This window comes from Caretta caretta, chromosome 3 (genome assembly GCF_965140235.1).
Source record: "Caretta caretta isolate rCarCar2 chromosome 3, rCarCar1.hap1, whole genome shotgun sequence".
In the NCBI taxonomy this organism is placed as follows: domain Eukaryota; kingdom Metazoa; phylum Chordata; order Testudines; family Cheloniidae; genus Caretta; species Caretta caretta.
In genome coordinates this window covers 91,026,226-91,051,783 of record NC_134208.1, presented here as the reverse complement: position 1 = coordinate 91,051,783, position 25,558 = coordinate 91,026,226, and the positions used below count along the sequence as shown (strand labels likewise).

The 25,558-nt window shown below is 43.7% G+C and overlaps 1 protein-coding gene across 1 annotated transcript in view; it reads right to left on the bottom strand.

Annotated features, from left to right (window-relative positions):
* Nucleotides 1-507: 507 nt before the first annotated feature.
* Nucleotides 508-25,558, bottom strand: part of DCBLD1 (discoidin, CUB and LCCL domain containing 1) — an 84,720-nt gene continuing 59,669 nt past the window's right edge. The window contains exons 7-15 of the mRNA XM_048844706.2: nucleotides 22,924-22,964; nucleotides 22,223-22,438; nucleotides 16,312-16,436; nucleotides 10,743-10,890; nucleotides 10,534-10,650; nucleotides 9,355-9,445; nucleotides 6,636-6,685; nucleotides 5,383-5,502; nucleotides 508-2,837 (exon numbers count right to left, since the gene is read on the bottom strand). Coding sequence (XP_048700663.2) covers nucleotides 2,323-2,837; nucleotides 5,383-5,502; nucleotides 6,636-6,685; nucleotides 9,355-9,445; nucleotides 10,534-10,650; nucleotides 10,743-10,890; nucleotides 16,312-16,436; nucleotides 22,223-22,438; nucleotides 22,924-22,964 — 1,423 coding nt within the window. The 3' untranslated portion in view covers nucleotides 508-2,322. The remainder of the gene's footprint in view (nucleotides 2,838-5,382; nucleotides 5,503-6,635; nucleotides 6,686-9,354; nucleotides 9,446-10,533; nucleotides 10,651-10,742; nucleotides 10,891-16,311; nucleotides 16,437-22,222; nucleotides 22,439-22,923; nucleotides 22,965-25,558) is intronic.

Here is a 25,558-nt window from a genome sequence, read left to right as displayed (position 1 = left end):
GGATAATAAAACCACCTACCTGAGAGCCTCTCCCGCCGACAGAGCGCTGCCCACACTGGGGCTTAGGTCGGTGTAATTTACATTGCTCAAGGGGGTGGCTTATTCACCCCCTTGAGTGACATAAGTGGGAGTGCGTACCAGCCTTTGCTTGTTTGCTAACAAGTCGGACTAATTGTGTGGGTGGAGTATTGGTATCATGCTCATGAGAAGAGCACCCTCAGCCCTTACTCGTTATATAAATCCAACACAGAGTTTAATCTTAGTTTCTTCCTTGGCTCTCTTCCCCTGCCCCAAAAGTTACGGGTCAAAGAGACTAAATGAGGTGGAGTGATGCTAATTTTTTTTTTTAGCAAGGCCTGTAATCACATTAGCAGCCGAACTGTTACTTTTGCACATAGTAAGGAACACCTATTTCGGGGTGTTTGTCAAATTTCTCCTCCGGCAGGATATGCAACAGTGGGGGTGTGAAGTGATGATAAAACAGAGCTAGACTCCAGTCCTGCCTGATACAGTTACAAAGGTCGGTGTCCTTTATTTACACATGTATGTAAACAACAGAAAGTAAACAATACCACCCAATGTGGTGTAGCAAATAGGCTGCTGCAGTTTTACTTCAGGACTTGAAGTGTTTCATCCATTTCACAGAAATTGAAGGGACAGCAACATGGGAAGGCTACATAGTTACACTGACTTTTCCGCACCGGAGACACACCAACACACACACACACACACACACTCCACAGTTTAGTTCAGCACCAGCAGAAGGCCATTGCACCAGTCCACAGCACATGCACAGTAAGCGAGCACAGGAAAACTAGTTAAGAGCTCGTTTTAGGACCAGGTATGGCATGTTCTTAAGTAAATTATAATAATAAAATAATAGTAATAATACTTTCTACTTTTACAGCACCTTCCATCCAAGGATCTCAAAGCGCTTTACAAAGAATTAATTTAGCTTCACTACAGCTCTCTGAGGCTGGTCAATATCATTTCCATTTTATGGATGGGGAAACTAAAGATCCTGAGAAGCTAAGTGATTTGCCCAAGGCCACACATCTGTTAACAGAACTGCGAGCTACTTATTGGTTCTCAGCTCTGTGCCTTCAATACAAGATTGTTCTTCCTCCCAACAAGAGTAGGGCTTCTTGACATTTTAAAATACGCTTCTGAGTATGAAACAAGGCCCCAGTGTTGCAGGGAGAACAGCAATGAAAAGCCCCTGCATCCACCTGGAGCCCTGTTAATTTCAGGGAGGCTCCAGGTGGGTGAAGGGTCCCAATGCACTGCTAGTATAGTGCCCAAACAAGAACCCAGGATGACCTTCCCAGCAAAAAAAATGATCTGAAAACAACTTTGCTGATGTGATCTCCAACAATTTTAAATGCCATAGCAAACCACATACGCATTGCACTGTCTGGTCTGCAAATACTTCAGACAAAAAGGGACAAAACTCTAAACTTAAAAGAAAAATAACCCAAGAGTTCAATGAAAAGTTTAAAACTTACGCTGCCTGTAAATTGTCCTAATTCACATTTTAGCTCTACAGACACTTCTTGAAAAGCCAGATTCACAGATGCATCCAAAAAAGATGACATTGCAGTGATCACCATAACAGAAAACACTCTGCATGAACTAAGACTGGTTTAAATCTTTTCCACAATAACATGGACAGACTCATCTTGCATCCTAACATCAAATTAAATCCAAGCATGTAAAGACTGCTACTAAAAAAGTAGCTGCTAAGTTTGGTTTGAGCATCACCATGAATTGCTCATACACCCTCTTGTGCACATTTATGCTTCAAGTAGTTTTATTTCTTTCACTCTTCACGAATAAAACTATAAAAATGCCTTATTTCCAGCTACCGTGGGAAAGGAAATGAACCACCACAGCCATAGGAGATTACAGTTTAAGACTGCTAACATAATAGAAGATAAAATAAAGTTCAGATGAGCATAAGATTTTTTGTACAGGAACTTCTGCAAGAGCTGTTTTCCCTACCATGTAAATACATAGAACAAAACTGATGGAAAGAAACTCAGTTATGTTTCTTAAATAAAAACTATGTACAAATTGCACATATTACAAATCAGTTACAGAAAGCAGAGTCTTCACTGATAATTTTCACTTGCTATAGTCCGTGATTATCAGTGTACTCTGGTCTTCAAGTGTCACAACACAACAGAACTGCAATATTACGTACACAGGCTGAGTTGGTCTTCTAGCTGCTGGAGTGGAATTCTTTTAAACTATAATACATGCATTCCAGAAGCTATAGAGTAACACTGTTCACTTGAGCAGCAAGTCTCTCAACTCAGCAAGTCACAAGAGTGCTGTCATTGCTGTTTGGTTTACTGGTTTTAGGCAGTCTCTGGGCGTTGAATAACCCTCATTCACCAGTGAATTAGTTTGCGGTTTCTGATAGTCAGTACTCACTGAGGTCAAAACACTGTTAACTTTAGGTTTATCATAGTTTATTAGACTCTGCGGTGTTTGATAGTCCCCATTCCTGACATCGGTCCTACCCGAATTACTGAAACTGCCAGCAGAAAGGGAATGTTTATGAGCAGAAGAAATTACAGGTACATTGTAGTCATTCTCAGAGGGAAAAGTGTTGTCTCTTCCTAGATGCCTCTCTATAATAGGGGTGGCATATTCAGGCTCCTGGTTGGTCAAGGGCAGTGCATATTCATGACGGCTAGCTCTGTGCGGGCAGTGATAGTGGTTCTCGATCTCTGAACTACCTTTCTTCTCCTCATCCTCTGTGTCCATTGGTCTGAATGTGGATCCTTTTCTTGCTACCATCCCAGTTCCGATCATGAGAGGCTGCTGATAATCTAGAAAGAAGCATTAAAAGCTCAAAAATATATAGACAGTCTATTGGTTTGTTTGATTTCACCATATATAATGTAACAGGAAGCAGGGTTTAAAAACGTTAAGAGACCCAGCTACTATATCAATAGGAATTCTCATTCGGATTGTAAGAAAACTCCGTTCTTGCCAACCTCTTTCATTCAATAAAGGAATCATTGTTTGTCGGAGGTAGTTATGGTTCTAGAGAGAGGATAAAAGTTCATTGTCAGCAAGATATGGGCTTCTTGATAAGTTTGGCAAGGGAACTTGCATCAAGTTGATAGAATTTTTTGCACACGTGAGAAGTTCTCTGCGATGCCTACAGGATGGTTAACCTCCTCCCCCACCCCCAGTTCCTGCATTACTAAAAAGGAATCTTAGGCCAGTCAAATGGCAAGTGGAAGGAGAAAGCTGAATGGGACAACAACCTAGAAGGAAGGTGTTGGAGTCCAACGGGTCAAGAGAAGTGTGTAATGTCGGCTTGGAGCTGGAGGCGAGGGAACAATGGGAACAGTAAGGAAGGAGATTACTGGACAGGTCACCTAGATCTGGGAGGATAGCAGGAAGAGGATCAGAACCAGCAAATGACCCATGGAGGAGCCAGAGGTAAGATCAGAGGATCTGCAGTGTCAACAGGGGTGTTTGCAACTCCAATCAAGAAAGCCCCTGCTAAAGGATTACCTTGGTGAAAATTACTTAAAAACAAAACCAACAAAAAACAATAAGAGAAAATTGCAACATTTTCACTAGCCTGAATCTAAGAGACTAAAATCTGTCCTCTTCTCTTTGCAGATGAACTGACCTGCACAGCTCTGTTACACAGCACTGATAGAGACTTCCACGTTTTGGTGTAGTCCTTAAGAAGTTCAATTCAGTTTCTCTGACATGAGCTGAATTCAGACCTACATCTCCCATTGAAATTCTCTGGCACTTCTTGTTTTGCATCTCAAACTACACGGTAAGCTCTTTGGGACAGAGAAGGTCTTGTCTTTATCTGTACAGCGCTGAGACTATTGGTGTACTAAATAAACAACAAATAATTCTTTGATGCCACTCCCACCTTTAGTTTGAACTCCTAATAGGATTTGATGAAGTATCCTGATCCATTCTGGGATTTCTTTAGGAACTAGTAACTACTAGAGAATTTGACAGTGAAGAATTATATCAGGGATTTAAAAAAACCCATATTTCTAAGGTGAATGCCCTCCACAGCCTGGTTACAGAGGTGCCTTCAGCACACATTCCTGGGATTAACTCACTTTTTTCAGCTTTACCGTTTGCTTTTAAGGCCAGTATACAAAAATACCAAATCTCAAACATTGCCTTATATAAATCCCCAGAATTTAGAAATTTTCACCCCATGGCATGAGTGCTTGGAACCCTCTATAAAGCATTGGCCATTAGGCAAAAAGCATGGATCCATGCAGGGTATCTCCTCACATAACCACATGTACAAGTAATATTTATTCACCCCTCTCATATAATACACTTTTTATAGACCATCGTAACATTATTTATTCAGAAGGATCCTGTTACAGCTAGCACCAATACATCCATGATAGTGTCATATGGAATTCAAATTAAACCCTAGTCACAGTTTACTTTATTTGATCTTCACTGCATTTCTCTGACAACTGATCTCAAAGGCAAGCTGGAATTTTGGGGTGCTGGGGATAGCAAATTAGTCTTGCAGGGAAGATCCATGCAGTGCCGACTGATCCCATAAAATGGTTGGGCTCACGAACCTTTCCAGACAGAGAAAACATAGGCAGGGACAAGAGGTGCTTAGAGAAGGAATGAAGAATCCCTTTGGGATGCAAACAGGGACTAAGGGCTGGAATTTGCTCTGTCCAAACAATGAGTTGCAGCTAAGGTAACACAGCAGATTAATACATCATTGTTTTACTTAACTACATTGACTTCAGGGGGCCTGGTTTCCACAATGGTTCAGACACTAAGTGACATGAACAGAGGTCTCAACAGGATCTCTAGTTGGGCATTAGCTCAAACTGTTGGAGAAACTGACTCTTTGTTCAGGTCACTGAACTTTTGTGAAGAAATGAGACATTAAATACAAACATGACTAAAGAAACAGAAAATCCCAATCAGCAATGGCAATCTAGTCTATTCTAGTCAGGTTTTTGTATTGTGTCTATCAATACAGAAGCTTATGCTCAAATAAATTTGTTAGTCTCTAAGGTGCCACAAGTCCTCCTTCTCTTTTTTTTAAATTATAACTGTTTCACCAGGAGAAAACAAATCTCTCTCTACATCATGGAGGGAAGTTTTAATTTCAAAACTAAAAGAAGAGAGAGAGTTAAGAAATCTCCTGGACATTTTTCCAATATAGTCTCCCATTTCACTAGTTCAATGCACAAGGGAAGGCACATTAATTCTTGGGTCCTGCCTCACACGCTTACTCTTGATGCAGCCAGAGTTTTGCTCAGATAGTATTTGCCTGCCCCTCTCCCCATTGTATACTATACATCCAGAAGAAGGTGAATCTATCTCAAAGAATGTAACTGTTACCTGCCATGTCACTTGTGACTAGATCCAGCTTTTGTGGAGTCTCCTTTTCATTATTATAGCTGATGGTAAATTCTGTTGACTGATGTCTGACAAAGGGCTGCTTGATCTGTTTCCAACAACCTAGAAGAAATAAATGAACGCAGAAAACATTAAAGGCTTGTCCAAATGAACACTTAGCTCACCGGAAGCTGGGGTGTAAATCTACCCTGCACTAGCCTGCCGTGCACTAAGTGTCCGCGTGGACCCTGCTGCTGTGAACTAACCAGTACACTTTGAATTACACTGCTTTGAAACAGGAGTAAATTAAAGTGCACTAGGGAAATTTTAGTGCATGGCAGCAGGATCCACCTGAACATTTAAGGTAAGTCTACACTTCAGTAAAACACCTGCAGCTGACTGAGGCCCGGGCATCAGGGTTATGAACTTGCAGTGTAGATCTTCAGGCTTAGGCTGGAGACTGGGCTCTCGGACCTTCCCCCTTTACAGGAGAAGTATTATCCTTTGGCACCTGTTGAGAGAAGAGTATTCTGTGTTGGTCTGTTTCAAGATTACTTCCGAGACAAGTGGAGGGGAAGTTAATTTCTTTTGCTTTCTTCTGTTTCAGATGGATGTTTCACCATCTAATTGGCAGAGGAGCAGGGTGCTCCACTAGAGAGGAACTAAATAGCAGCTGAACTCAGATTCCCTTCTCTAAATGAAACCCGCCCTAGACAGCCTAATCAACTGAGACACAAAAGATGTTACTTCAAAAGGATGTTCGCAGACATCTTCCAAAAGCAAAACCCCCCAGCCAATATTCTCTTCAGATATGATGAATGAAGCACAATTCAGTATTATTGGGCTTTTTTTTTTTTTTTTTTTTTTTTTTTAGGAATTAGGGAGAGGATCAGCAGAGGAAGCCACATTAAAACCATGTCTTGGCCTCCTCAGGGAGAGGCTAACCCCTGTGCTGCAGAAGAGGGAAAGGAAAGGAGCCATTTGCTGGAGGGTAGGTGTTTTTTCCAGTGGGAACACTCTCAAAGTTTGTGACCCAAAGTCTCTCTTTCACTTGCTAATTGCATTTCTGTTGTGGGCACCACATAACTGTATTGCTAGGCCTGCTGTTTTCGGGTGGCACTAGTAGTGGTGTCATTTTCCCTAATCCCTTTGTGATACTGTGAATTAAAACGAAAGGAAAATGATGCAATTGATGTTCAATTGTTTGATCCTTCCCATCAACCCATAGAAAGAAGAGAGCATGATTCTCCACTAACCTGTGGTTTGTGCATCAGATGAGCCATAAGCACCTTCTTTTGCCTCTCTCCTGTAAGGCAGGAATATGTTTGTAAGGTTTTGTCCCTCACAGCACTTCACCTTCATGCCTTAGTGTCAGTGGAGTGAACCATCGTGTTTACCAGGTGAGGAAAATCATCCCCCATTAGTTTCTGGGTAACAGCACTTATTACAGTAGGGGACGTGACTGCTGAATCTTGTTACAATTTCCATCCCACCATCAACCTCAGCCTAGACCAATCCACACAAGCGGTCCATTTCCTGGACACTACTGTGCTAATAAGCAATGGTCACATAAACACCATCCTATACCGGAAACCTACTGACCGCTATACTTACCTACATGCCTCCAGCTTCCATCCAGGACACACCACATGATCCATTGTCTACAGCCAAGCTCTAAAATACAACCGCATTTGCTCCAATCCCTCAGACAGAGACAAACACCTACAAGACCTCTATCAAGCATTCTTAAAACTAGAATACCCACCTGCTGAAGTGAAGAAACAGACTGACAGAGCCAGAAGAGTACCCAGAAGTCACCTAGTACAGGACAGGCCCAACAAAGAAAATAACAGAACGCCACTAGCCGTCACCTTCAGCCCCCAACTAAAACCTCTCCAGTGCATCATCAAAGATCTACAACCTATCCTGAAAGACAATACCTCACTCTCACAGATCTTGGGAGCAGACCAGTCCTCGCTTACAGACAGCCCCCCAACCTGAAGCAAATACTCACCAGCCACTACACAACAGAACCACTAACCCAGGAACCTATCCTTACAACAAAGCCCGTTGCCAGCTGTGTCCACATATCTATTCAGGGGACACCATCCTAGGGCCTAATCACATCAGCCACACTATCAGAGGCTTGTTCACCTGCACATCTACCAATGTGATATATGCCATCATGTGCCAGCAATGCCCCTCTGCCATGTACACTGGCCAAACTGGACAGTCTGTACGTAAAAGAATAAATGGACACAAATCAGACATCAGGAATCATAACATTCAAAAACTGGTAGGAGAACACTTCAACCTCTCTGGCCACTCAGTAAAAGATTTAAGGGTGGCAATTTTGCAACAGAAAAGCTTCAAAAACAGGCACCAACGAGAAACTGCTGAGCTTGAATTAATATGCAAACTAGATACCATTAACTTAGGCTTGAACAGAGACTGGGAGTGGCTGGGTCGTTACACATATTTAATCTATTTCCTTAAGTATCCTCACACCTTCTTGTCAGCTGTCTAAATGGGCCATCTTGATTATCACTACAAAAGGTTTTTTCTCCTGCTGATAATAGCTCATCTTAACTAATTAGTCTCTCACAGTTTGTATGGTAACTTCCAACTTATCTGTATATATGTATATATATCTATATAAATATCTAACGATATGTTCCGTTCTATGCATCCGATGAAGTGAGCTGTAGCCCACAAAAGCTTATGCTCTAATAAATGTGTTAGTCTCTAAGGTGCCACAAGTACTCCTGTTCTTTTTGCGGATACAGACTAACACGGCCGCTACTCTGACGCTTGTTAGATTTGTTTCCCCCCAGCTGTTTGAGCTGGGAAAAGGCACTGGAAAATGGTGATCTCTTAGCAGTTCATTTGGTTTGTTCATGTCCCTGTATGCCAGCTCGGATGTTATCTTCCTGGTTGTGTTAGGATTGCTATCCTGAATTCTTTGCACAGTTGTTAGAAACCCTAGATTTGGTACTGGACTCTGAGGAGATGCAAACCCTTTTCATAGGGAGGTGATGTCAAAGGGAACTTTGTCCCTACCCCCAAACTTCATCTGCTGACATTTGTATCCACCGGGCAGAGCTCAAATTAATGGAAGACATGGGGGAGTCTAAGCGAGTGAAATTTACCTTTTTCCAGCCCTCTCAACGTGTGTGACAGCTGCTGAGCTTTACTTCCCAACATGTGTTTTATGCACCCCCTTACATGGCAGCTCTGAATTTGGCCCACTGAGTCAAAGCTGGTCTAATTCACATATCAAGGAACCAGCAGAGATGAATGTAGCAACACCACCAATAAGATGGGGACGAGACAACAATTAAAATAGTTTCCACTCTACTTTCTTTTGGTTCCTAGGTGTGCAAGTTACACCAGCCTAGACGCCGTTATTAGTCAGTAAATGGGGGTAAGTAGGTTTGAGCAGATTAACCAATTACATAGGAATCTGAGCTAGTGTAAAGGGTGCTATTTTACATCACCTCTGTATTTGGCTAGTCTACACTGGCAACGTTAAAATGCTACTACATGGCTTGTGTGGTCGCGGCAGAGCGCTGGGAGAGAGCTCTCCCAGCACACTAAAAAACCCACCTCCATGAGGGGCACGTCTACGTCCAGCACTGTCTACACCGGCACTTTACAGCGCTGAAACTTGCTGCGCTCAAGGGCGCGGTTTTTCACAGCCCTGAGCAAGAAAGTTGCAGCGCTGTAAAGTGCCCGCGTAGACAAGTCCTTAGCTTCACAGGGCCGCCTATGGCATGGGGCCCCAGGCAATTGCCCTGCCTGTTTCCCATTAACGCTGGCCCTGGCTTTTGTATGCAGAAGAACAGTTGTGGCACAGCTGAGCCATGGAATTTTTATAGCATGTTGAGGGGGGCTCAGAAAGCAAAAGGTTGAGAACCCCTGAGCTATGCCACTGCAGCTCTTTTAATTTAGATGATGAAAAATAAAAGCTCTTACTTTCGTATGACTGCACAGATACAAATCCCAGATAGCAGGAACAGACACAGCCCAACTAGGACCGGGACAACTATAGCTGTAAGTTTTAACCCTGCAGGGAAAAAAAAATAAAAAATAAAGGTAACACGGGTACAGGTTTCCAGAGCTAGGTACGTTTTGTTTTAGGAGAATATCCTGAAAATGAATAGATGATAAACATCTTGATTCGAGAGTGCATGAGAACGTGAAGGCACAATACCGCAGGAGGCCGTGAGCCAAATTTAGATTTGATGTAAATAGGTGCAGCTGTATTGATCCCAAATACATTTTCTCTAGGTCTCTGTGTTGCTCAATACCTGTATACATCCTTCCAAAGGTAAAATTCTTTCTTATTATAGTCTGGGCTGGTAGTACCACCTATTAAGGTTGCCCGACACTTCCCATTATAAAGACCCTATTTTCAATTGCTAGTAACTTTGTGGGGGAGAGGGGACTCATTCAGGATGAACTCAGGGAGGGAGAGCAGGACTGGGAACCAGTCTTAGGGGGAAGGGAGAGAAAGAGACTGGAGGAAGAGCCTGGAGGGGGAGACTAGAACTGACTAGGCAAGGAGACAGGGATGAGAAACCTGTAAAGTGAGACTGGAGCTAGGTAGACAAAGAGAACAGGACAGTGACAAGGAACCAGAGGTGGGGAAAAGACAGGTCAGGGAAAGGTTGAAGAAGAGTCCTGAGTCTCTCCATCCCCTGCTATCATTAAATATCTTTGAAATCCACTGGCAAATGCCTGTCTGAGCCCACTGGTATCAGTTACTTCCGTTAGAGTCAAACACCTGAAAAACATCTGGAAAAAAAGTTTTGTTTTAAAAAAAAAAGAAAAAATCAACATCACTGACCCTTCAAAGGTCTGAGCAAGATATCAATCTACTTTTCTAAGTCCATCAAAGGAGACAAAATAGGGACGGTAATACCTGATATATAGAAGGTTTAAAAAAAAAATTTAAGGATTTCAAATTCTCTTTATCCTTCATAAAGAAGCAAAGAGGACTCCCCTCACCCTCACATTTGAAGATAACCATTAAAGAACACTGATGAGATGGGAACAGTTGGATCTGGCAAAGTGTAGATGCCTGGTAGAACAGGAAGTACACATCTCAAAAAGATGGCACACTTTAGAAAGACTGTACTGTTCTAGTGTTACCTAAGCTAGTGTCTTCTGACGGGATGGGTTCTGTGATGGTTCTGTCTTCTTTTCCAACTGCTACACCTGTGCTTTGACTTGGTCTTTGCCACATTGGGTGAGTAAATGAGTTGTTAGCTGCAAAAGGAAAAGGGAAAACAACTGAGCTGTCGTGGGTTTTGGGATTCCATTGCTCCACTGGGCTCCAGAAAGTATTGCTTACCACTTACCTTGCGTTATTCGACAACCAATCATCTCCATCTTCAATGCTATTCTTTGGTGCCAGGTCTGTGGAATGATCCGCACATATCGGGCCACTATAGGAGGGATAAAATTATTGCGTACTAGGTCCCCATAATTAGAGTTGCCTTGGAATACCTGCAACGTAAAGCACAAACTCTTTAATTGCTCTGTTTTCAGAGTGAGTTTGTTAAAAATACAGAACATCCTACATTTAAAGAGGGACGCTTGTCAACCTAAAACTCATTCAAAAATACCTTAAACTGTGTTGCAACTTTAAGACTATTAGAAGTAAATTTTAAAAGAAATTTACTTTACAGTTTTTGCTAAAGTTCACATTTTGCGCTTAATTCAGCTTGGACAAAGAAATAAGACTTGCCATTTTCATTTTCTGATCAGCATTGTGCTAATGCATGCTACTGTGTTTGAATTAACAATCCCTCCTGCATCAAAAGCAAAACAAAACTTTTTATTGAAATCAAATAATGAAAAACGTTTTGTAGACTACTTCTTTTCTTCAGCAAAATCTCAATGAGTGACCAAAAAAAAGTTATCACCTTGTGCAGTAACGATGGTTCTTCAAGATGTGTGTCCCCCTATGGCTGATCCACTGTAGGTGTATCTGCACCCCTGCACTGCTGACTGGAGAACTTTGGTAGCAGTGTCTGTTCGGCCCACACGTGTGCTGTCTCTCCTCGTGCTGCGCCACGAGGCTAGCCAGCACATGCTGGCTAACCATCCTCAGTTCCTTCGCGGCCGCAGAGTCAATGAGAACTCAGAAATAGAGGAGAGAAGGGCGGGTAGTGGAACGCCCATAGTGGGACACAGATCGATGAACCATCGTTACTGCACAAGGTGAGTAACTTCTTCTTCAAGTAGTGTCCCCATGGGTGCTCCATTCTAAGTGACTCCTGAGCAGTGCCCCACTTGGAGGCCTGGGACTTCGGAGTCAGGTTTGTCACAGATGACAGTACTGTGGAGCCAAAGATGGCATCAGAAGAAGAGTTCCTGGTGATTGTGTAATGTTCTGCAAAGGTGTTGGCTGAGGCCCATGTCGCTGCTCTGTAGATCTCTGAGATGGGGACATTCCTGAGGAAGGTGACAGATGAGGAGATTGATCTCATGGAATGTGTACAGACCGAGTCCAGAGGGGTCATGTTATGAATTTGGTAGCACTGTCTGATTCAATTCAAGACCCACATAGAGTCTCTTTGGGCTGATATCGCTGAGCCCTTACACCTTTCCGCCATAGAGAGGAACAGTCTAGGGGACTTCCTGAAGGCCTTTGTCCTATTGAGGTTGAATGCAAGGGCTCTCATAACATCTAAGGTATGGAGTATGGCCTCCCTATTGTCTTGGTGAGGCTTGGGGTAGGAGGCGGGAAGGGAAATAGACTGATTCATGTGAAACAAGGAGGTAACTTTAGAGATGAACCTTGGATGCGGCCTAAGTGTAACCTTGTCAGGGAAAAACACTGTACAGGGGATATGCCATCAGAGCTGCTATTTCCCCTATTCTTCTAGCCAAGGTAACTGCAATCAGAAAAGCTGTTTTCATCGATTGGTATGCTAGTGAACAGGTAGCCATAGGTTCAAAGGGGGAGCCTGGTCAGTCCTTTCAGCACCAGGTTTAGGTCCTGAGGGGATAGAAAGTCGAGGTTGAGGGAAGAGGTTTGTTATTCTCTGTCAAGGTTCCTTCCCCACTCTGAACTCTAGGGTACACATGTGGGGACCTGCATGAAAGACCCCCTAAGCTTATTCTTACCAGGTTAGGTTAAAAACTTCCTCAAGGTACAAACTTTGCCTTGTCCTTGAACCCTATGCTGCCACCACCAAGCGTGTTAAACAAAGAACAGGGAAAGAGCCCACTTGGAGACGTCTTCCCCCCAAAATATCCCCCCCAAGCCCTATACCCCGTCCTGGGGAAGGCTTGATAAAAATCCTCACCAATTTGCATAGGTGAACACAGATCCAAACCCTTGGATCTTAAGAACAATGAAAAAGCAATCAGGATCTTAAAAGAAGAATTTTAATTAAAGAAAAAAGTAAAAGAATCACCTCTGTAAAACCAGTATGGTAAATACCTTACAGGGTAATCAGATTCAAAACACAGAGAATCCCTCTAGGCAAAACCTTAAGTTACAAAAAGACACAAAACCAGGAATATACATTCCATTCAGCACAGCTTATTTACCAGACATTTACACAAAAGGAAATCTAACGCATTTCTAGCTAGATTACTTACTAACAAGTTCTAATACTCCATTCCTGTTCTATTCCCAGCAAAAGCCTCACACAGACAGATAGACCCTTTGTTCCACCCCCTCCAGCTTTGAAAGTAACTTGTCTCCTCATTGGTCATTTTGGTCAGGTGCCAGCAAGGTTATCTTAGCTTCTTAACCCTTTACAGGTGAAAGTTTTGCCTCTGGTCAGGAGGGATTTTATAGTTCTGTATACAGAAAGGTGATTACCCTTCCCTTTATATTTATGACATTCCCTTAAGGAGCCTTTTAATGGTTGGGTGCGATAGTACTGAGCACCTCTCTATGGGCTGGTGAAATACTGTAATAGTTGCTAGGTGGACCCTGAGAGAGCTCAGGGATAACCCCTATTTTTTCAGGGTCAGGGCATATTCCAGAATATGTGGAAGAGTTGCTAACACCAGGGAGATTTGTTGAGACATGCACCAAAACTGGAACCCGAACCATTTCTGCAGGTAAGTGCATTGTGTGGAGGACTTTCTGCTGTGCAGTAGAACCTCCTGTGCTTCTTTTGAGCTGTGACCATGTAGGAGCCATGCTTTGAGGCAGAGGATCCCCAGGTTGGAATGTGTGGAACACCCTGAGAGAGACAGTGCGAAGTGGACAGAACGGAGATCAGTGGGAACATCACGAGCTGCATCAGGTAAGGGTACCAGGTCTGTTGCGGCCATGTGGGAGCAATCAAAATTATGTAAGCTCCGTCCCCTCTTTATCTTTAGCAGACCCTTCAGCAGAAGAGGAAATGGAGGGAAGGGGAAAAGAAGGCCCTTATCCCACAGGGGAAGGAGAGCATTGCCCTGAGCGTGCTGTCCAATCCCTGCTCTGGGACAGTATTGCATACATTTCTTGTTCTGGTAATTGGAAAACAGATCTGTGGACGGTGTTCACTGTGTGAACAAGTTGTGAAGTACTGCCGGGTGCATCTCCCACTTGTGGTCATATAGGAATTTGTGACTGGACTTGTCCGCTATCGAGTTTTGCGTGCGCGGGAGGTACGCCGTGGACAAGGTGATGTTGTGAGAGGTGCCCCAGTTCCATAGTTTCATGGCCTCTGTACGTAGGGAGGGTGATCTGGCTCCTCCTTGATGGTTGATATAATACATGTGGGCTCTGTTGTCTGTCAGGATTTTTGTATGTGATCCTGTTATCAGCGGGAAGAAATGGGTTCAGGCATTCCTGACCATTCTCAACTCGAGGAGATTTATGTGCAGGGATATCTCCACAGGCATACACGACTCATGCCTCCCAATACTGGGGTGGTTGGGGTGGGGTGGGGTGGAGGACACGTAATGGGGACCTCACCCATACTGATCTTTCCAGTGCCAGATGGCCCAGTACTGCTGGTGGTACTGTCAGCTTGCGTACCGAGATGTTTTCCATTCTCTCTCTGTGCCCAAGAGTCAATGCCTGTGCCCAAATAGTCCGTGGGCCTATCAATGGTACCAGACAACGATGGTTGCCATGAGGCTTGGGTGCTAGATGATCTCTGTGCTGGTGGCGCAGAGGACAACAAGCAGGATGGTGATCACTTTCAGCTATTCCTGGGCTCGTTCAGGGGACTTCCTGCTCTCTTTTTCAACTTGTGAGAGGGGTCCCTGGACCGTTTCTTCGACGCACTATCCTTCGAAGTTGAAGGCTGAGGGGAAGGGTCACACCTGCCGGAGGGCTGGGGTCGGAGAGCCACCTCCATGAAGATGATTTTCTGGTGGCGCTCTCTGTCCTTGCAGGATCTCGGTTGGCCCTCACGAAGGCAGCGAGTGCACTGGGAGAGCTTGTCCATGACTGGGATCACCTCACTGCAAGTGTGACACTTGAAGCCCAGAGAGCTGGGCATGACCCCTCCAGCCTTGGAGAAGGGTAACACAAGAATAAAGTCTTCTCTTTCTTCTTTTAGGCACAGCCAAATAAAGAGTCAGAAGAAAGCTAAAAGATTTCTAAAAGCTAAAGATTTTCAAATGAAAAGGTGAGTTAACAATCTGCTAATGGACAGCTAAAGGTTCCATCCCTAGCCAGGGGCAGTTGAGAAGGAACTGAGGATGGTTAGCCTGCACTCACCGGCTAGCCTCATGGCGCAGCAGGGGGAGAAAGAGCGTGTGCGTGGGCCCAACAGACGCTGCTACCGAAGTTCGCCAATCAGCAGCGCAGGGATGAGCACACATAGAGTGGAGGACCCACAGGGACACTACTCGAAGAAGAACTGTTGGATTAGGTTCTCTTCATTGTATTTACAAAATCTGCCTCATCAGCAGCCTATTCTACAAGTGGACCTTTTTATTAGTTTGTTTAAATGAAAAGTGTATAAACCGGAAACCCTGGCTGAATTAATTCTATTTAAGATCATGTATAACAGCTTCTTATGAGATTTTTTTTTAAATGATGGAGTAACGTAGAACCAGTCAGAAGTTTACCCTAAGGAAACTTTGATTCATGTGGAATTTAAAAACAATCAAGTCAATTTTTAAAAACTTAAGAATTATCATTGTGGAATAGTGCAAACCCGCAAACTTTAAATATCTAGTTTGCACAGCTCAGAGCCGTTACTGTACCCATTTTTCACTGCAGGCAAAAAACTGAGGTTGTAGGATATTAAAAATCCTGAGGAAATCCACATTGTGCAACTGAAATTTCTCTCCAAACGATTTAAAGCAGGATACGTGGAAGTAATAAGAACCCACTTTCTCGATTCAGAATTTTAGGATCTATAAAGACCCCTCTACAGCAAGATTTTGATTATAATGAGAACTGATGCTCAGTTAGGGCCTGGTACTGCAACATGCTGAGCTCCCCACATGTTCCACTGAAAATAATGAGAGGACACTCAGGAGCAGGCTCTTGGGATTTGTTCAGAGTAGACCAACAAGGAAATTCAAGGTAGTTACATCAGTGCGACCCTCTAATGTAGGCCTTGTTTACATGAGATATCTGCACTGCTTTCATATTAGTTTTTAATCGATTTAAGTTAAACTTGTGCAAACTCCTGCGTGGACATTTATTTTGGCTTAAGAGCACGTATTTTGGTTTTGTATACACCGATTCCTTGAGCTAACCCCAAAAAGTGGCCACACAGACTTTTTGCACCAGTTTATCTATATTAGTTTTAAATAACACCTTTGCTTAACCTGGGGTCACTTGTGTGTGTAGATAAGCCCACAGACATACTGCACCAGTAAATTACATTGATGCAGTTACACTGATGAAGACTGATTAATCTTTCATGACAGTGAAAATCTTTCTTTCAATATCAAAGCATCTTAGAGAATTCTGTCTTGTGTTCCCATCCCCCCTTCACCTCCTTTTACCTTTTCTTCATTGCTTAGGATTCCTTTGTAAGTTCTCCATTTTGAGTTGTTATTTTTATAGTTCATAATAAAAGTCTTTACATAAAAGTTAAACTTCAGCATAGTGGATCCTGTAGTCCTAATCCCTTGTAACAAAAGAAAAAACATATTTTGTTAGTTTTTTTTTTTAAAAGGAACATTTTCATACACAACTCAAAAAGGAAGTGGGTTAAAAATAAAGGTACAGGTCTGTCTAAAAGAACTGTTAATTCACCTCTCTAACTTTGGAGTTCAAAAAAAGCCAACAGGCTGGCGGAAGAAAATGAGTTTTATATTGTGAATTCCATGGCTTCTGTTGTGGACCCCTGACCTGATCTTGGAGAGTCTATAGTTTTGGGTAAAATATACTCCATCTGCTAAGCATATTTATAGAAGTAATAATGGAAGTTATTGAAGCTGTACCAGTAAGGAGGAGGAGAACCAAAACATATGTAGTAAAAATAGGCTTGGCAATAGTTTTAAGCATTAAGGACTTAGAATGACACCTAATAGAAATTGCAGTTGGCATAAGTTAGCATGAGTATTATGTGCTTGACCAGGGTTATGAAATAATACATGCTTGACCTAAGGTTATAAAATCTAGCAATATGTATCTTTTAATAGTTTAGCAGTGCATCATGTAATAAACAGATAAACCACAATTGAACAATTTTATTGCTAAAATCTTAGGGGCTTTTTGCAATAAAAGCTAACCACATTAACACAACAAAACTACTAGGACAGGGACTTGGAAAACTAGTAGGAAAGTGTGAATTGGGAGTGCTTTGTTCCAGGTGAACCTTGAGGGGGCCTGACTGTTATAAAAAGCTAGTCAGCTGTGAACCAGTGGAGCGGCGAACAGCAGAGAGGCTAACAGAGGGAGTTTGCCTGGGGAGAGCCCACTGAGGTGTACATCTTGCTGGCTTCTCTGAGTAGTTACTACAACTCCTGAGGAAGCTCGTAGAAGGAAGGTAATATGGATGGGGAGCATTCAGCTGTTGTGACCTGCACTGGATGTGCCATTTTTGTCTTTCTTCCACAGGACAGAAGTGACTTTGTCTGTACAAAGTGCAAGCTGGTCTCCTTATTGGAAGAGAAGGTTCAAGGTCTGGAGAAACAACTATCGACCCTGCGTTGCACAAGAGAAACTGAAGATTTCCTGGACAGATGTCAGGATATGCTTCTACGGACACAACATTCTGAAGATTCAGAGCAGGCTGCGCAGCGGGGACAGGAGGACGGTGAAGAAATTTGGCAGCATGTGATCTCCAGAAGAAGAAAGGGGAGTGTCCACGTACCAGCAACGCAGATACAGGTAAGTAACCGTTTTCATGTTCTCTCCACAGATACTAATGCGGAGAGTGGACCAGATGATACATCTGAGGGAAGGGAACAGAAGGAGACTCCGCCGATTGGAAGGCATGAGATGCACTGTCCTACGGATGGGGGTTCCACGACCACCGCTCCCAAGAGAAGGAGGCGGGTGATGGTGCTCAGGGACTCTCTCCTCGGGGGACTGAGTCATCTATCTGCCGCCCCGACCGGGAAAACCAAGAAGTCTGCTGCTTGCCAAGAGCTAGGATTCACAATGTGACGGAGAGACTGCCGAGACTCATCAAGCCCTCAGATCGCTACCCCTTCCTGCTTCTCCACGTGGGCACCAATGATACTGCCAAGAATGACCTTGAGAGGATCACTGCAGACTATATGGCTCTGGGAAGAAGGATAAAGGAGTTTGAGGCACAAGTGGTGTTCTCGTCCATCCTCCCCGTGGAAGGAAAAGGCCTGGGTATAGACTGTCGAATCGTGGAAGTCAACAAATGGCTACGCAGGTGGTACTGGAGAGAAGGCTTTGGATTCTTTGACCATGGAATGGCGTTCCAAGAAGGAGAAGTGCTAGGCAGAGACGGGCCCCACCTAACGAAGAGAGGGAAGAGCATCTTCGCAAGCAGCCTGGCTAACCTAGTGAGGAGGGCTTTAAACTAGGTTCATCGGCGGAAGGAGATCAAAGCCCTGAGGTAAGTTGGGACGTGGGATACTGGGAGGAAGCATGAGCAGGAGAGCGCGAGAGGGGAGGGCTCCTGCCTCTTACTGAGGAAAAGGGACGATCAGCGAGTTATCTCAAGTACCTATACACAAATGCAAGAAGCCTGGGAAACAAGCAGGTTGAACTGGAAGTCCTGGCACAGTCAAGGAATTACGATGTGACTGGAATAACCGAGACTTGGTGGGATAACTCACATGACTGGAGTACTGTCATGGATGGATATAAACTGTTCAGGAAGGACAGGCAGGGCAGAAAAGGTGGGGGAGTTGCATTGTATGTAAGAGAGCAGTATGACTGTTCAGAGCTCTGGTATGAAACTGCAGAAAAACTTGAGAGTTTCTGAATTAAGTTTAGAAGTGTGAGCAACAAGGGTGATGTCGTGGTGGGAGTCTGCTATAGACCACCAGCCCAGGGGGAGAGGTGGACGAGGCTTTCTTCTGGCAACTAACGGAAGTTACTAGATCGCAGGCCCTGGTTCTCATGGGAGACTTCAATCACCCTGATATCTGCTGGGAGAGCAATACAGCGGTGCACAGACAATCCAGGAAGTTTTTGGAAAGTGTAGGGGACAATTTCCTGGTGCAAGTGCTGGAGGAACCAACTAGGGGCAGAGCCCTTCTTGACCTGCTGCTCACAAACCGGGAAGAATTAGTAGGGGAAGCAAAAGTGGATGGGAACCTGGGAGGCAGTGACCATGAGATGGTCGAGTTCAGGATCCTGACACAGGGTAGAAAGGAGAGCAGCAGAATACGGACCCTGGACTTCAGAAAAGCAGACTTTGACAACCTCAGGGAACTGATGGGCAGGATCCCCTGGGAGAATAATATGAGAGGGAAAGGAGTCCAGGAGAGCTGGCTGTATTTTAAAGAATCCTTATTGAGGTTACAGGGACAAACCATCCCAATGTGTAGAAAGAATAGTAAATATGGCAGGTGACAAGCTTGGCTTAACAGTGAAATCCTTGCTGATCTTAAACACAAAAAAGAAGCTTACAAGAAGCGGAAGACTGGACAAATGACCAGGGAAGAGTATAAAAATATTGCTCGGGGATGCAGGAGTGAAATCAGGAAGGCCAAATCACACCTAGAGTTGCAGCTAGCAAGAGATGTTAAGAGTAACAAGAACGGTTTCTTCAGGTATGTTAGCAACAAGAAGAAAGTCAAGGAAAGTGCGGGCCCCTTACTAAATGAGGGAGGCAACTTAGTGACAGAGGATGTGGAAAATGCTAACGTACTCAATGCTTTTTTTGCCTCGGTCTTCACGAACAAGGTCAGCTCCCAGACTGCTGCACTGAGCAGCACAGCATGGGGAGGAGGTGACCAGCCCTCTGTGGAGAAAGAAGTGGTTCGGGACTATTTAGAAAAACTGGACGAGCACAAGTCCATGGGGCCGGATGCGCTGCATCCGAGAGTGCTAAAGGAGTTGGCGGATGTGATTGCAGAGCCATTGGCCATTATCTTTGAAAACTCGTGGCGATCGGGGGAAGTCCCGGAAGACTGGAAAAAGGCTAATGTAGTGCCCATCTTTAAAAAAGGGAAGAAGGAGGATCCTGGGAACTACAGACCAGTCAGCCTCACCTCAGTCCCTGGAAAAATCACGAAGCAGGTCCTCAAGAAATCAATTCTGAATCTAATTGCCTTCTATGATGAGATAACTGGCTCTGTGGATGAGGGGAAAGCAGTGGAGGTGTTGTTCCTTGACTCTAGCAAAGCTTTTGACACAGTCTCCCACAGCATTCTTGCCAGCAAGTTAAAGAAGTATGGGCTGGATGAATGGACTATAAGGTGGATAGAAAGTTGGCTAGATTGTCGGGCTCAATGGGTAGTGATCAATGGCTCCACGTCTAGTTGGCAGCCGGTATCAAGTGGAGTGCCCCAAGGGTCGGTCTTCGGGCTGGTTTTGTTCAATATCTTCATTAATGATCTGGAGGATGGCGTGGACTGCACCCTCAGCAAGTTTGCAGATGACACTAAACTGGGAAGAGAGGTAGATACGCTGGCAGGTAGGGATAGGATACAGAGGGACCTAGACAAATGAGAGGACTGGGCCAAAAGAAATCTGATGAGGTTCAACAAGGACAAGTGCAGAGTCCTGCACTTAGGACGGAAGAATCCCATGCACCGCTACAGACTAGGGACCAAATGGCTCGGCAGCAGTTCTGCAGAAAAGGACCTAGGGGTGACGGTGGACGAGAAGCTGGATATGGAGTCAACAGTATGCCCTTGTTGCCAAGAAGGCCAATGGCATTTTGGGCTGTATAAGCAGGGGCATTGCCAGCAGATCGAGGGACGTGATCATTCCCCTCTGTTCGACATTGGTGAGGCCTCATCTGGAGTACTGTGTCCAGTTTTGGGCCCCACACTACAAGAAGGATGTGAAAAAATTGGAAAATGTCCAGTGGAGGGCAACAAAAATGATTAGGGGACTGGAACACGACTTATGAGGAGAGGCTGAGGGCACTGGGATTGTTTAGTCTGAGGGAGAGAAGAATGAGGGGGGATTTGATAGCTGCTTTCAACTACCTGAAAGGGGATTCCAAAGAGGATGGCTCTAGACTGTTCTCAGTAGTAGCAATGACAGAACAAGGAATAATGGTCTCAAGTTGCAGTGGGGGAGGTTTAGGTTGGATATTAGGAAAAACTTTTTCACTAGGAGGGTGGTGAAGCACTGGAATGCCTTACCTAGGGAGGTGATGGAATCTCCTTCCTTTGAAGTTTTTTAAGGTCAGGCTTGACAAAGCCCTGGCTGGGATACTTTAGTTGGGGATTGGTCCTGCTTTGAGCAGTGAGTTGGACTAGATGACCTCCTGAGGTCCCTGTCACCCTGATATTCTATGATTCTGTGACTGACATGAATGATTGGGTTAACTGTCAGAAATGTAATTATGGTCAACCAGAATACCACACATGAACAACCAGAACCTTAAAATTGGTCTCCTGGAATACCAAATATAAATAGGGATCTGAGACTTGATCAGATATGGTCCCAGATGTATGTGGATGGAATGAAAAAAGGCGCAGAGATGGGTTGTCAAACCCATCTCTATTGGGACACTGGGATAATGGCATGGGCAGTCAGGCAGGAAGCCTGGCCCAGCAATTTCCTCTTGTAGTGTGCTCCACTGTTTCTTCTATCTTTGGTTCTAATGGTCTCCATAAGATTGCAAGTATGCACAATGTAAGATTGTAAGTAATGCACTTTACTGTACTTAATCTTATTCTTCTACTTAACGTGTATTGATTTTTCTACGGTTTCAATAATATCTGTATTAACTAAAGCTTAAAGTTTGTGTGTGTGCTTCACCTTCTTAATTAACTCTAAGTAACCACCTAAATAAAGAACTTGTTTTTTGTGAAAGGTGTACTTTAAACCTTAGATTAATACCAGGCTACACAGTCAACCAATCAGTGTTGTTACATGCAAGGTGTATTTATAAAGAACTCCAGCACCAATGCAGGAAGAGATTTCACAAGACAGATTTAAATTATATGGTTAGGAAACTTTCAAGATGCTCTTTATATAAATACATGCCATGGAATTTTAAAAGATTACCGACCCCAAAATGGCAATGGATCTCACAGATTATGGTCCATCTGACTCATAGCCAAAGGTGGTAGAGAAAGAACTGAGGAAGGGTTGGTTGCACAGTGCTAGTGAACCGCCTGAAGCGGTGCGAGATGGGGACTGCGCATGTGAGACCCAGCCGGGCACTGCTACCATAAATCTCTGATTAAAAGCGCAGGGATACACGAACACCTAAAATGGAGCGTCCACAGGGACATCACTCAAAGCAGAACTTATGCCTCTGGCTTGGGAACCAGCCATGTTATTCAGTAGGTAACTTACCCGTTATTCTCTTTTTCTCTCCCAAGTCTATTTCCAACCACTCCCGGTGGCTGCTATGGTTGGAAGCCCATGAAATCCCTTGGGCTTGAAGCCAGGCCTTGTCAGGAGACCACTGAACACTTTCCCCAATTTCACTGGTCTCTTCCCAAGAGGACGATGCTGTAATATGGCTGTTGGGGATGAATCCATCTTCCAGACTCAAGGATTTATTGCAACCTAGAAGGAATTCCGATACAGAGAGAGATGGAAGAGTCAACTTGCATTTTCCCAGCATATCCCACCAAGGCCACCCACAACAACCAGCTCATATAATTCTCCTTCCTGCTGTTTCTCCCTCCTGTGCTGCCATCCGTTAGGCATGTTTGCAGCAGGCAATCCAGTATCAGATTACTATGTTCCCACTCCTTCACCCAGTCTCAGTCCCACCTCCCTCAGAATGGAAGTGGAACTCCATTCATGTACCAGCACCATAGATATAATATTATCACATCATGGCTTCTCAACCACATGCATTTGTGTTCTTCCTGGCTTTGTCTCTTCCCCAATCACAAGCTATAGTTGTAATACACTGGCAGGACGTTACTCTCCTCAAAGCCACCACGTTCTATGTAGTTTCACATTTTTCAGGTTATTTTAGCTTTTACAGGGAAAAAAATTGCAAGTCAAGACTTGAATATCTAAAATAAAGGTATTTTTCTTACCATTTGAGGTAAACACAAACCGCTTGTCTGAGAGTGAGCCACTGTAAGAAAACAAAGGGGTGGGGGGAATGACCAGAAAGAGTTATTGAACACGTCAGGAGCTGCTCATACAAACTAGACCAAGATCAGTATATTCACTTTGGGGTGAGAGTATTCTGTATCTAACAATCCCTCAGACCAGATAGACAATCTTCAACATCTTGCTATTCATCCACCTCTTGTCAGGGCACTCCTGTTTTTGCCATGGTCTCATAATGACAAAACTTAGACCATCCTTTACAGGTTCTGGCATATAGAAATTCTTTAAAATGATTCACCCCTCCCCCAACCCAGACTATCATCCTCAAAACACATTTCCCCTTACGGTACTTTGGGGCACTTTTATGCTAACCCAATTTCCCCATCTGCTTCTGAAAAGCCACCAAAGCAACAGAAAAGCCACCAAAACCATCATAAAGTGCCAAAATGCTGAGTTAACAGGAGCTCTGTATCTAGCCACCATGCACTGCTCAAACAATAAGCCCAATTTTCCTCTCACACGAATGTAAACCAAGAGTAACTCAACTGAAATCAATGGAGTTACACGGATGTAAATCCAATTTAAGTGCAAGGATAATCAGACCCAGTGAGTTAAACTTAGTTTTAACTGAATCACACTTTAGTCTGGTCTTTAAATGTGGCCAAATGATACCACAAACGGGTTAAAAATAAACACTCATGCTCTATCAGGGCTAAAAAATGAGGTTTTAATCTGGTTATAACATGGCTCTGCCATAATCAAGTTCAACTAAAGTTTTTAAAATGTCTCTTTTGTCTCTGAAGACAGAGCCAAATTTGTTGTCTTCTCTCCCCACTTCCCCCACCCATGGAGTTATTTTAATATAGGACATTAAACAAAAGATAATCCTGCCTCACTCCACAAAACCTCACATAATAGTGCAGAACAGTAAAATAGCAAAGCTTTAAAAAGTGACAACGAATTATGGGTGCCCATCAAAATGCACCTTAAAGGGGCCTGATGTTCAGAGGGATGGGTGCTTGGACTTCCTAAAAATCTGTTCCCTGAAAGATTTTGCCAGTTAGGCAACCAAAAATCAGTAGTTCAGTGTTGCCCAAACTTTTCCTGTCCTGCTCCTCCCCTCCCCCCAGTATCTGTCTGCGCTCCCCCTCCATTACTGCACAGTTGACTCAGCAGAGGAGCTTGGGCTGAAGGCAGAGCTTGGGGGTGAACTGGGGATGAGGGAGGAGCTGAAGCTAACGGCTGGCCTGGGAGCAGAGAGGGAATGAGGACAGAGTTGGGCTGGAGCAGGGGCTCTCCCTCCCTGACCATGTCCAGCCCTCCCCCAAAATGTTCCTCTGCACTCTTTTGGGGGGGTGAACCCCACAGTTTGAGGTCTGCACTAGTCCCTTTGGAAAATCTTGGGCAGTATATTATGCTTTAAAGTAACTTCTGTACTGAAATGACAACAGAACTCCCTTCCAGGTTGCTTTTTCACAGTCATCCAGGATAGTTTGTCCTCAACTCTAGTTTGTGGGCTAATAGTGGCCCACAGAATTAAGTATTTTGAGAACCAAGCTGTAGCAAATTGGGAATAGGAAGGGAAGGGTAGCCACGTGAGAAGACCAGTCGAAGTACCACTTCCCTTCACCACTTTCTAGATAGGGAATATTGGTGATTGCAGAAAAACCATGACTTTCAGAAACAGAGACTGTACAGAGGGAGTTGATTTATTTGGGGGTTCAGGTGAGTCAAAGCAGCAAGAGAAACTGGTAGTCCTCTAGGGCATTTCTCACAGGCTCTCGTATGGGCTCTGTATGCTCTATGTCAGAATTTTACATTACTTCCAAATGCATATTAAGGCAAAAGCATGTTTGCTTATTTATTAAATACAAAGTGGTCCACTGTCAAAAGCATGGCTCACAAAGCCTGTCAAATCAATGAATTATAAATACTCCTAGAGCAATGTTTACAAAGGTATCTCTTACAAAGTCTTTTTCTTTTTGCATCAAAGAAAGGCACTGAAACTCTGTCTAAAATAGATGCCTCTAACTTTAGCTAAAAGAGGGAAGATTAGAATTTCTAAAATATTTTCAAGTTTAAGAAGCTTTTACATTTTGCAGGTCATTAAAAATGGGCTAATTACTGTAATTCATCATTTTTCATATTGTGATAGGTGACATTTCACACATAACATTCACTTTCTCACATAACAGAACAGTCAGTAAGGCATGACTATAAAGCTCCCCATTTCCTTATTAATCTTAAGAGTTCTGTTGAGCAGACAGTGAGAGCTATAAGGCTCTACAAAAGAATCCACTTGTGACAATACTTGTGCAAAGAAAGATTCTCTGTTGCACTACGTTTACTATTAAAGTCCTCTTTTGAATATAGAGTCCACCTTGAGGAGATTTTGTAAACAATGCTGTTGTAATCCAAATCTTAATCTGTACAATTCCTAAACAATTATCTCTATTTTCAAAGACAGAAAAATACTTTCATGTGCAGATGTAAGCCCAGAGTCCCTCACGGGTAAGAGCCCTTTGTTTTTGGTTTTTATTTTGTTTAAACATTTCCTGGGAATTTATCAGCATTTATTTAAAAAAAAAAATTAGCAATGGGTGAAAAATCTGTGAA